Consider the following 12,829-nt stretch of genomic DNA (forward strand, 5'->3'; position numbering starts at 1 on the left):
ACATGAACAAATAGCCAAAGTATTATTGAACCTGACCAGTTCTGTACACTCATAACAATCATATACTGCACTGAAACTACAATGGGTTCATATTTTAGGATGGGCAGTTAACATATTCCATGCAGTCACTTCTGGTGAAGTAGCCACAGTTTGCCCCTGTTCCGTTGTGAATCCCAAATTAAAATAATATTCGATTTGCCTGCCCCGTTTCTCAAATTATTATCGCGGGAAGCAATAACTAAATAAACAAACCCCAACCTTAACAGAGCCATACCACAGATTGTAATAGATACTCCTGAATGTGTTTAAAAATACTAATCTGGTACCAGCTTTATACTGAAAAATCACTCTTCAAATATGGCATTCTGGGATTCCATTTTCATTGTGTCAGATTCTGCCCTTAGTTACACAAGTGTGTATCTAGAGTAACTTTATTGATTTCAAATGAATTATTCCAGGTTTAAATCAAGGCAACTGAGAGAAGAATTTGGCCTCTTGCCTCTCGGTGATTTTCATCTGAAATGGGCCAGGTTGACAAGATTGTTTTTTATAAACTGTTAATCCTGCCAACTCAGTCTGGGAGCTGAAAGTCAAGCCTCATCTTCTTGAATTTTGTCACTAGTATTAGGGGGTTGCACAGATCAACACAGACCCTCAGTTATACCTGTATAAGCCCATTGTCTTTAAATTATACCCTCAGTAAAGCCTGTGACACCCAGACATCTCTGGAGTTGCACAGGTGTACATGATTGGATTTTAGTGAACAATTTTGCTTGTATGGCGCACCAAGAATTAAAAGAATCCATTTTATTCTCTCTTTCCAGATCATTTGGTTTCCACAGTTATCCATATACCTCCATTGCTGCCAGCACAAGGCAGGTAGGTGTGTGTGTGACAATTTGCTTCTCTTCAATTGACAGTAGTCTGTTCAAATTAAAAACAGGTTAGAGTTCCAGAAGTGCTTAGCCTAGATGCTATCAATATTCCCACAACACCAAGTTTCCTCCCAGTGTTTCCCAAACTGATGGTTTGGTCTGTGGGCCAAATTCTCTCTATGTGGTGCAAAGTAAACCTAAAGAGGTCAGAGATTACTACTGGGAAATCCTCATGTCTGGAGAATCTCTGCAAGTGTGAAGCAGAATGCTGTTTTGACTTCAGTGGGAGCAGATATTGTTAAACAAATGTTTGGATACTTATGAGGTCCTCATCAGATCTTGTGTCCCTGTTTCATCACACAAACCAACCAGCCCACCAAGCCTTTCCCTCACACACCTTCACATGACACCCCATCACACCTACGTTATGTTGTCTTTGTTAAGTGCCAACATTGTACTCCATGTCGTCTCCTGTACAGAAGGACTGGGGACCTGCTATTGTCTATAGCAATTTTGGCAGATGGCAGCCTGCTACTCCTTAAAGGTCTTTGTGGCAGGGACCCTCTCCTTGAAGTGCCATTTGGCAGTCCTGTGCAGCATCACCATTAGTCTCTGCCTCAGTTTCTCATAAAGGGCTTTCAATAAGTTCAGTGAGGCTTATGTATATTGAACAGGTGGAACATAATGTAGATAGGCCTCCATCCCAGCAGGATTGGGAGAGGGCTGAGTTAATCGTAGTTCATCAATCCCACTTATATCTAGGCCCCATACTAATAAGGCTCTATTGACTCAGAACCTTCTTCTGAAGACAGGGTCTTTTGTCACCAACAGGAGAAGGGTCTCTCCTCTTGGATCAAGGTCCCCACAGAGGTCAAATCATGACGACCCTTCACCAGAACAGCATATAATTCCTCTGATCTGGGACTTCTGCTGCTTTCTGGTGAAGTCCTTCCATGGGGTGAAGTTTTGCTGATTTGTCACTCATAGCACCTCCCTTTCAGACCCAGGAACATTCTTCCTTGGTTTCCCTTTCTCGTGAGCCCCCTCACCAGGTCCCGCCTGAGAACCCTCCCTTTGGGAGCTTTGTCTGTCTGGGGGCTGTTCCTCATGCGGGTGCTTCCCTGCTTAATTAACTGCCTCCCAGTTACTCAGTGAGTTAATTAGTCCCAACTGAACTTGAGTTGCCGCATTTGCCCTTGTGGAGCCTGTCAGAGGTAGGGTGAGCACTATACCCATAATCTAGGGGATTAGGACAATAAGCACCCACCATCATTGCAGTTGGGAACATTACACAGCTGTCGTCTGCTGTTGCCTCTGTCAGTGCCCTGGGGCAGAGACATGTGCCATCAGCTCTAGTGAGTGGTTGCTAGTGTAACACTAAGACTCAAGCCCCTTAAAAAATAAGGATGCAAATCTGTAACCTTTATTTACATGAACAATCCCTCACAAATATTTCCACTGATGTCCATAGGATTTATTCATGTGATCACATATTACTCATGTTAGAGACATGGTGTGAGAGGCAGGAGGTATGGTTCTGTACTGACTCGCTGTGGGATCTTGAGCAAGTCACGTCACCTTTGTATGCCTGTTTCCCTTCTTGTCTACTTAGAGTATAAGCTCTTCAGGGCAGGAACTCTTCTCTCACTATGTGTTTATACAATGTCTAGTGCAAAGAGGCCTGGTTTTAGTTGGGGCCTGGTAAACACTACTGTAATGCAAATTATGATGTAAGCAAAGATTACCAGGCCAGACCCTAAAAGGGAAGTTAGTCATTTTCTCATTCTCTCAGAGAGAGCACACAAGATGCAGCCTCTCCTTCTGAAGAAACATATTAAAATGGCTTCTGCTGACCCTCCTCAGTATATCAGATAGGCTCAGCCAATCAGAGAGCCATAGGAAGCAATGTAATTGTAACTATGTTATTTCCACATATGTGCACAAACTCAGTGTACAGCTGTCTCCTGAATTACACATAAATTGTAAATTTATGTGGCTTAATTCCTTGAACAGCATCAGCCTAATTAATTCCACCTTACAGGAAAACCTTGTGCTTCTCAGATGTGCTGAGTTTTGTTAAGCCAAAGGAAATGCATTACTCTAGAACATCATTTCAGGTCCCATGTTTATTTTTCTGAGCCCACATACAAGCATATGATACGAAAAAAATATTAGCATACTGCTGTGCATTAGCTGTGTGACAGAGAGAGAAAACAGTATATGAAAACCAAAGGAGGAGAGCATCCAACCCACAAAATGGTCACAGGAAGCAGTACTAAGCACTGCTGGAAAGAAACGGGGCTAAAAGACAAGCAACACTACAAATACAAGGTGAAATTCACCCCGTGCATAGCGCCCTCACAAGGTCAATGCACACTTAAATCCCACATCAGCCCTATGTTGAGGTCTTAAGTGATGTGATAGGTCTTTTATTGGCCCTCTGCACAGGAGTGAATTTCACCCATGAAGAAGAGCACTCTAGAGCAGTGAGAATGAGTAGCCTATCACGTAGTCAATTATAAGGCTAACAAAAGCTACTTAGTATTACAGTTCTAGTGACAGACATATGCTCTAACTAGCAACCTGAATTTTGCTGAATAGTGTGATCCATAAAGTGTTCATTCAGGTAAATATATTTCCCTGCTACTCAGTGGTGTTCACGTTAATGTTAAGTGTTGTTTTAACTCTGCCCTCTGGTAGACAATCCCAAGTTATATAGGCCCCTACATATTTACTATAGAAACTATGTCATTCAATAAATATTCCAGGTTCGAGAACAGTTTGAAATCGCATGGCAAATAAATTGTGTCACACCATTTTTAACCACACTAGCTACCCTGAGGAGGATACTCCCTTTGTCTCAGACCGAGAGCAGAAATGTTTAATTTGTGAGAGTTTCAACGACAATTCAACTGGATTACCAAAGTGCAGCCCTAGCAGAGCACTGACATCTGGTGGTCATTTCAGGTCTTCCCAGCAGTACATGTTGCTGTTGGCAGGCAATGAATGTGTGTAATCTCGAGTGCACAAAAGATCAAGGATAACAGGGAGTGAAACTACATAGCCTGACCAATCATTAGTCTTCATCATAGATATACATATAAATTGGTAGTGTGGGCTGGACACTTGTGCTAACAGAAAACATTTCTCTAGGAAGACAACTTTATGGATTTAAAAAACAGGGAAAGAAGGTGAAATTCATTCTGCATAGTCCATATTTAAATCATGTTAATTTTAGAATGACTTGAACAGATATTTTAATGTTACACTTTCAAACTCCTCAGAAATATAATATGCTACTGAAGCATCCAATGAGGCATATTATTTTGTGGAATCTTCCAGATACAAAGTAAATATAGATGTGCTGCAATATACAAACAACAAAGCAAGAGTCAATTAAAGCTAACATAACATCAACGCAAAAAGAACAGGAGTACTTGTGGCACCTTAGAGGCTAACAAATTTATTAGAGCATCTTTTGAAGTTGATGGATTTCCACTCCATACAGCTAAATTCAGTGCCTTGCTCTAATGAATACAAGTACTCCTGTTCTTTTTGCAGATATACACTAACATGGCTGCTACTCTGAAAACATTAACGGTGTTAGTGGATTAAATTTACTCTAGAGATATTAAGTTTTTGTAAACAGAGCACAGTCAATTTATCAAGATGTCCAAAACTATTGGGTCATTAAAAGTAATTACCATCAACAGACAGACAAACAAACAAAAAGCACTGTTTCTTATGTATGAATATTTCTTACTAATGAAAAGGAGCAGTAAGATTTGGGCCATCTTTCGTTAAATATTTAACACTCTGTTAAATTATAACCAGCAATGTTCAACAAACAAATTATCCCTTTCAACATCTGCTTGACACCAAAATTATCCAGGTAAAATCCGTATCTGCTCATTTCAAATGACCATTAGACATTACTAGAGATAGATGATAGCGAACAACTAAAGTTTGTGGGCATTTGGGATATAGGAGTTTGATTCAGGCCCATTACTACAGATTTTACAGGCCCATTTCAGTAACATTTTGTCTACTAGTTACTGATAGACAAACTTCAAAAACTTCAGACGTGTTTTGATTCAGATATAAATCCAAAATGCTAGAAACATTCTGGGTCTTCATAAATGAGCTAGAAATCTTGCTAGGTCAGACTTTTGGTAGTTTGTGCTTCCTGTCAGGCCACTGACTGATACACGAACAAAATCTGGCCTCAGATAGGTGCACAACTGCCACTGGAATGATGAGTTGGATTCAGGTTGAACAATACATCCATCAGTAGCCATCGACTGGTGGATTGCATTAAAGCATCTGTGTTATTTAAACTGTTTCTTCAAATCCAAACTGTAACTTTATGAAAGAAACTGCAATACAAATTTCCTATTCCCAGGTTGTACAAACAAACAATTTTCACTCATTTTCACCAAGTTGTAATCTCTCAGTAAATAAGTAGACCATGCTGGAGAATTACCCACTTTGTATCTTTATGTTAGCCAATCAAACTTGACAGATGGATGACTCTTTTCCACTAATAAAAATAAACAAAAATGAAGCTATCGTCAGAAAATCTTACTCATATAAAAAGCTATTTTTAATGGATAAGATATTTTCCGATAGGCTGTGGCACTTATGGGCAATATTTTCACACAGAGACACATGCAATCACTTACGTACAATTATACCCACCTAATTAGTAGGCAAAAATATCCAAGGTATGTAGGCAAATTGGTTATTTGAGTGCACACAGGCCAAGTTAGGTGCCTGAATCTCAATGGGAGTTGAGAGCCTACCTGGTAGTTTTCCCTTTGAAAAATCTCCTCCTATGTCTTCCCAAATTAGCTGATTTTCACACACACACTTCAGGTATCTTCGCAAATAAATGAAACCCCTGCTACTATTCGAACCTCTATATGAAAACCTGTGGCAGTTGATCTCGGTGAAATTCTCTCCCATGCAAAGGTCAGACACAAGGCCTGTGGGCCACTTAAGTCCCACTTAAATCCTGTTTTCAGGGCTCAAATGGAGCCTAGGACTTGTGCTGGTCTTCTGCACACTGAAGAATTTCACCCACAGTGAGCACCTGTTGCATTGCTGCATGAATACCTATTGAATAGAAGTTCTAAAATTACATCAGTCATTTGGTAAAAGAGACAGAAACAATGATTCTTCTAACAAAGCATTGCCACAGGATCTACAGCTCCTCATTTGAAAAGAACCAATTTTATTTTCTTTATTGTCCCCTCAATGTTTATTATCCACAAGTATCTCAGCTTTTCCAATACATGTATGCAATTGTAGGAGACTATTATTCTGTGACAATGTTCTGCTCCAAGAATCTTTCATATAGGTTTATCTTAGAGATTTTCCTGGGGATTAGAGGTGTCCCCCACCCACAATCAGGCAAATTAGAGTCTAAAAATAAGGTTGTCTTGTTCTAATTGATAATATCATATTGGCAAATCTCTTTCGAAGACAAGTGAAAGCAAAATAACCCATTCCTGCTAGCAAGCCAACCAACATGGTTGTGCCAAGAACTCTTGGTGCCCTTTTCTTGGCCACCCGGAACGCAGTTGGCAGAACTGCTGAGATTAATATGTTGTTGACATGTCCTAAAACTTTGTTAAATGTTTTTCTCTTCAAGACACGTTCATAATAGGCTTCCAAGTTGGGTCGTTTTCCATTTCCCCAGTTTCTTCTTGCAAACCCCAGAAACTTCAGGCGATGTAATGTAACAGCAAGTGATACATCTGCCAAACTAAAGAATTCGCCACACAGCCAAGGCTGCTGTCCATCTTCTAATCAGAAATAAACACACAAAGAATTAGGAGCTAACAAAGTACAAGGATATGTGTAAGGTTGCCTGGTCTATTACGTGTATGTTTACTGCTAGTACATAAACAGATTCATAAACAGCAGTAGTACTTTGAAAGTTAAAAATTTAATTTTAACAGCTAACTTCCTTCTCCAACCCCTTCCATAGTCTGTACAGTACTGCAAAGTCCACCTCCCAGTTGCCCAGTAAGATCCACACTTCAGTTTTGTGCTTTAAGACCCAGTTTTTGCTCCCAATTAAATTTTCTCAAGACTAAATTAATTCAATAGAGGGGAAGGGAAGCAAGGGAGCTCAGCTTTCATCTTTTCTGAACTCTAGCAAGGGCTACAGATTCCCCTAGTAAAGGCCTGAGAGTGTCATCTTGTTTGTGTCATTCTATTTAAAAAAACTCAAATAGGAGCTGCTTACATCTGATGAAAATTTTCCAAGCAAAAGGAAATTAACCTGTTGATCTGGCCATTAGAGGAGCTCTGCATTGACCCATGGCCTACCCAGAACTTTTAAGATAAGACTGTAATTCTTTCCGGATTGCCAACTTAACTACAAGTCCCCTAATTGCCCTCCTATGGCCCAGTCAGCAAGTTACGTTCTACTTAAATATCAAGTGGAAACGCTCAAATGGAAATAAAGTGCTCTCTGCTGTATTTTTCAAATCAAAATAAGTATATGATCTCTGAGCCAGGGAGATCTGTGGTTATATCTAGAAGGCTGGGGAGAGAGACCTGTGCAGGGAGGGAATCAGTTCTGTGCAGCTGAAGAGAGATATGGAAGTTAATCCTTACAAAAGGAGAATAAAGGGGAAGATCTAAGCAGCTAACTATGTGAGCAGAAGTCTTGTGTGAGGAAGAAGACTAGGAGGGAGGGAGAGACTGGAGTAGTAAAAGGAAGGAATAGAAGGTCAGGGACAGATTGAGAGGTGACTTCATTGTGGTATGTAAGTACATTCACTGGGAGAAAATACCCAGTACTACAGGGCTCTTTAATCTAGTAGTAAAAGGAATAACAAGAACCAGTGACTAGAAGTTAAAGACAGACAAATTCAAATTAGAAATAAGGCACTTTTTTTTAAACAGTGAGGATGATTAACTATTGGAACTATCAAGGGAAGTGGTGATTCTCTGTCTCTTGAAATCTTCAGATCAAAACTGGATGCCTGTATGCTTTATTTAAACACAAGTTGCTGGGCTCCATACAGGGTAACTGCATGAAATTCTATGGCTTGTGTTACACAGGAAGTCTGACTAGATGATCCAATGGTCCCTTCTGGCCTTAAAATCTATGAATCTATAGCTGGAAAGTCAGAGAGATAGAATAAACATGTAAAAAAGGAGATCAAAAACATGAAAGGGATTAAAAGAAGAAAAAGAAAGAAACACAATACAGTAAAAGCTGTGTTATCTGGCACTTTACCAACTGGAAAGCTCTAGAAACCAGCATTTCTGATAGGGTTGCCCGGTGTCCAGATCCGGGTGGCGCTCACCTCAAGTGGCTCCCTGCAAGTGGCGACATGTCTCTGCTACTCCTAGGTGGAGGTGCGGCCAGGCAGCTCTGCGTGCTGCCCCCGCCTCACCCTGAGTGCTGGCTCCACAACTCCCATTGGTAAGTATAATTCTTAGTTAACTGGAATTTTTGACTGGGTGGCACCCTCCATTCCCCCAACATGCCAGATAACAAAGCTTTTACTGTATATTGAAAATGGGCTTTATAATTCTGCATGTTAATCTTTATTTTTGTTTAGGATTCTGACTAATAGTGAGAAGTGAAACCCAAACTGTTTGGAGGTTTGATTCAGATGGGCACTCAAACATTTGAGCTTATTCTTATCTTACTGAAAGTAACATAGCTTGTGAAATGGAAATGAACTAATTACTTCAGTAAAGGCGACTCTACTAAAAGTCTCATGAGAACACACTTTCCCATGTGAGTTGTGGTTTTACCTGCTTCTGGCTGGGCTGGAAAATACTTAGAACCAGCTTTCTAATTCAATTTTCAAATGACCCCTTCGAATCCCAGCTGGAGCGAGGATGTGAGGAAGAGAACGTGAAAATGAAAGAACTGTGAGAATTGAGTAAACCGGTTTGTGTGGTAACTATGGCCTAACCAAAGCAAGAACTAGACATCTCATAAGAAAGCCTGCTATCATGAGATTTTTCTGCTCTATCTGTAGACTTAAGAGGTTTGGATACCTTAGATGAAGTTCAGAAAAGCATCTGATTAGTCAGAAGTCTGACATTCAGCCAAACGCCGCCTCCCTTCTCCTGGTATACTCTTGTCAAATCTCAAACTAAGTGATGTCATACCAGGGCACTGTTTGGAAGATCTCTATGAGAAAACGAAGTACCTCACGAAGTAGTGTTGGTACATCTCATTTGTTCACTGAAATGTTATCATCTGACCACTAGAGCTGCTATTCATGATGTGTGTTGTGGGGGGGAGTTTGGAAAAGAGGAAACTGGAAGTGAATCTCAAGAAAGAAAAACCATGAGAAACAGTCATAAAAATGTTTAAATGTTGGTTAAATCCACTCAGCACTCCAATGAGATTAAGATTTCTAAATTCAGTTTTTTAACCAATTTGGGTAACTCTTCAACAAGGAGTCCAGAAAGTTCTAGGCTTGATTATTGTTTACAAATGCAAGAAACTCTAGAATATCTGGAAGAAATTCCAGATGGTATAGATGAATGCTCAAGGGTTTGGTAATGGGGTGAAATTCTTTGCTGGTGTAACTCCATTGGCATTGTGGCAGTACAGAATTAGACCAAAAGATTTATTCACTACTATATCATTCATTAGTTTTAATCCAGCCTGTATTGATAGGGATTGTATTGATGTTACCATCTGACATCTGGTTTGCTATGTGAAGTGAGTTAGTTGTCTGAGTTCTGTTCTCAGTAAGTAGGAGTTCACTTACATAACACAGTTAATACCAACTGGCATCCTTATTGGTAGTCTCAGGAGAAGGGTGAAGGATTGAGGGCTTGATCCAGCTCCCAGTGAAGTCAGAGGAGAGGCTCCCATTGATTTCTGTGGGAGCTGGATCAGACTCTGGATGACTATAGAGAATGAGCTTCCTTTATAAAGGATCGGCTAAGGTTAGGACATAGTGGCAGGAAAGTATGAGGGAAATTGCACTGCACTGCTCTGCAGTGTTTTAATCTCCAGGACTGTGTACCTATCTCCATCACTACGGTTTAAATTCAGCATGGTATTTAAGCATGTGCCTAACTTTAAGCACATGAGGACTACTGACATGTTTAAATTAGTCATGAACTTGTTATGTTGAATTGGGACCTCAAGCAATTTAAGAAATGTTTTTTTTAAAGTGGTATGGAATGTTGTGGCTAATTCTCTACACATCATGCTGAAAATGTGTGTGATCAAGGTCTCAAAAGCACACTTAAAAGTGTTCATATATGCTCCTAATGACAGTAGATTGCATTAGACTAAATTAGTATTGAAAGCCATATTTGATAGGCTCAGTGAAGTTAGATAGCTATCAATTAAAACGGATACATCAAAAAATATCATACAGAGCAAATGTTGCTATCTGGATGAATCAGTTGTGTCAAACATAACTGTCAATAGAATTAAACAGGAATAATCTCTTACCTGGTGTTTCTTCATTTCTCCTTTGTAACTCAGTCTCAACCTGGTCCAAAACTTTTTCCAATTCATCAAGTATTTTCTTCAGGTACTTTATATTATCATGGTCCAGCAGCTTAGACTGCAAATACACATAGGTTATAGTTTTAAACAATCATACATATATATTATGGTTAGGGTTTTCGGAGGAAGATTCATTTGGGGATTACAGTGCATATTCATAAAATGTGCACATTTTCCCTTCACAGTTAAAAGTCAAGTGGAAGCTATTGGCAATTTGCATGTTAGTGACAACTCAAATAACAGAAAAAAAATTCTTTACAACATGGAGATACCCTGTGAGTGCTTAATCCTGCAAGGGGGTGAGTGCTCTCACTTCAGTCCAGCAAAACACTCACGTACAGGCTTAACTTTGAAGTCAGTGGGACATCAAGGTGTTTTAAATTAAGCATGTATTGAAGTGTTCTGCTGGATGGGAGACAAAGTGCTAAACATTTTGCAGGGCTGTCTCCCTGAATGAGCACACTGGTAATGACAGGTGAAATAGAATTTTAGTATCATTATGGGAGAATTCCAATATTACCGTTCAATTCGTTTAGCAGTGGGATACCATTAATTTACTCACTTTAAGGCGCTTCTGTTTTGCTATATAAGCATCTTGGAGGTCTGGATTTTCTTTGGCAAGCTTCTTTAGTTCAGATTCTGTGTTACCTATCTGGCCTAATAAAACAGAAACAGGAATTATATAAAATCACCCACTATATTCATGTTTTCATCCACAAAAATTAATGAGTAAGTGGTGGACGTATTGGCTGCCGCTTCCAGCAGCTCCCATTGGCCTGGAGGAGCGAACCGCAGCCACTGGGAGCCACGATCGGCCGAACCTGCAGACGCGGCAGGTAAACAAACTGGCCCAGCCCACCAGGGGCTTTCCCTGCACAAGCGGCAGAACAAGTTTGGGAACAACTGCTCTAGTCCAACCAACAGTATTGGATTTGAAGCAGAATTTAAGTCAAGGAAGTCCTATGGCCTGTGTTATGCAGAAGTCAGACTAAATGACCACCATGGTTCCCTCTACCCTTACAATCTACATATTAGGAGTCAGAAATTGGTCTAATTGGAAAAATCGATGGATGAAATTCAGGCCTCACTGAAGACAATAAAAGTTTTGCCATTGACTTCAATGGGGCCAGAATTTCATCCCATAACCTGCTTTGAAGATTCCCAAAATGTGGGGTTGTGCAGATCCAGGATTTTGGGACAAACTGATCTTTAAAATTAATTTAATTTGTCAGATGAACCCAGGCTGCTTATCCTTTTTTGCCCCTGGGTGCGAATATAAAGGTATTTCTCCTACAAAAAATGGGGCCAGATTCTCCTCTCACACAAGTTTTATATCGGTGAAACTTCACTCTTTGTAAGGCTACTCTTCATTACACTACTGTCAGAGAGAGGAGAATCAGGTCCATTATTTTAATAGATGTTCTGCTGCCATTGTACATTTCTACATTTACAACGAATATATTTTCTTCACTGCAATGGTTTGGTGCAGGCACTACTAGTGCAGACTACAGGAAAATATGTATATTGTTTTATAACCTAAAACTGCAAGATAAAAAAATTAAAATTTTGCAAATGCCATTACTGTCTGTGCATAATAAGCACAAATAGCACTGCTATCCTTTCCTGTTGTTAGCAGAATTAATTCCACAGATACTCCAAAAAGGACATTTCCTTTTCCCACATTTTCAAATCTTTCAAAATTTTAAGCAAAATATCTTTTAAAATTAAAATGACACATATAGGGCTAGATTCTGCCCTCAGTAGTATGCTCATAGCTCTACTGATGTCCAACGGGGCTCTGATCACAAGAGATAGTAGCTATGATTCAGAGATTTTATGGGCTGGCGGTTGAAGCTGAACAAATTCAGACTAGAAAGAAAGTGCAATTTGGGGGGGAGGGTTGTTACCAGCCTAATATAGCAAAGGACATATTCATTCTAAAACAAAGACCTTGATGAATGTACTCCTCTTTCAGCCCACAAAACTATTATAGCCAGCAGTATTTCCTGTCATTATGACTGAATGCTCAACATTGGGAGAATGGAACTGAAGTTTCCTAAATCCCTGGTTTTGAGTTACTGAATAAAATTTTCAGAAGTGCCTACATTACTTAGAAGCCTCAGTCCTCATAAGCAACTTACATACTTTTGAAAATTTGACTGTTCATTTTAAAGGGCCAATATTTTCAAAAATGAGTGCCTAAAACTAGGGCAATAAATCCATATCATGTTACTTTATTAAGTGAGCTGATTTTCAAAACTGCTGAGCACCCAGCTGCTCCCAGTTATTGAAGTGCCTAACTGTAGGGCATCCGTTTATCAAACATATTTGCCATCAACAATGTATGAGTGTGAGTTGTTTATGCGGTAAGCAAATTTTTAAACTATATTCTTATTCAGGTCTCAGGGATCTTTAAATATAAAACATATTTAGAACCAAGTAA

The 12,829-nt window shown here is 39.7% G+C and overlaps 1 protein-coding gene across 4 annotated transcripts in view; it reads right to left on the reverse strand.

Moving 5' to 3' along the window:
• Positions 1-2,983: 2,983 nt before the first annotated feature.
• GDAP1 (ganglioside induced differentiation associated protein 1) overlaps positions 2,984-12,829 on the reverse strand; it is a 58,617-nt gene continuing 48,771 nt past the window's right edge. For all 4 annotated transcript variants that reach the window (XM_054020243.1, XM_054020242.1, XM_054020241.1 and 1 more), the window contains exons 4-6: positions 10,949-11,043; positions 10,330-10,444; positions 2,984-6,682 (exon numbers count right to left, since the gene is read on the reverse strand). In XM_054020243.1, coding sequence (XP_053876218.1) covers positions 6,300-6,682; positions 10,330-10,444; positions 10,949-11,043 — 593 coding nt within the window. In that variant the 3' untranslated portion in view covers positions 2,984-6,299. The remainder of the gene's footprint in view (positions 6,683-10,329; positions 10,445-10,948; positions 11,044-12,829) is intronic.

Source organism: Malaclemys terrapin, chromosome 2 (genome assembly GCF_027887155.1).
Source record: "Malaclemys terrapin pileata isolate rMalTer1 chromosome 2, rMalTer1.hap1, whole genome shotgun sequence".
Classification (NCBI taxonomy): Eukaryota; Metazoa; Chordata; order Testudines; family Emydidae; genus Malaclemys; species Malaclemys terrapin.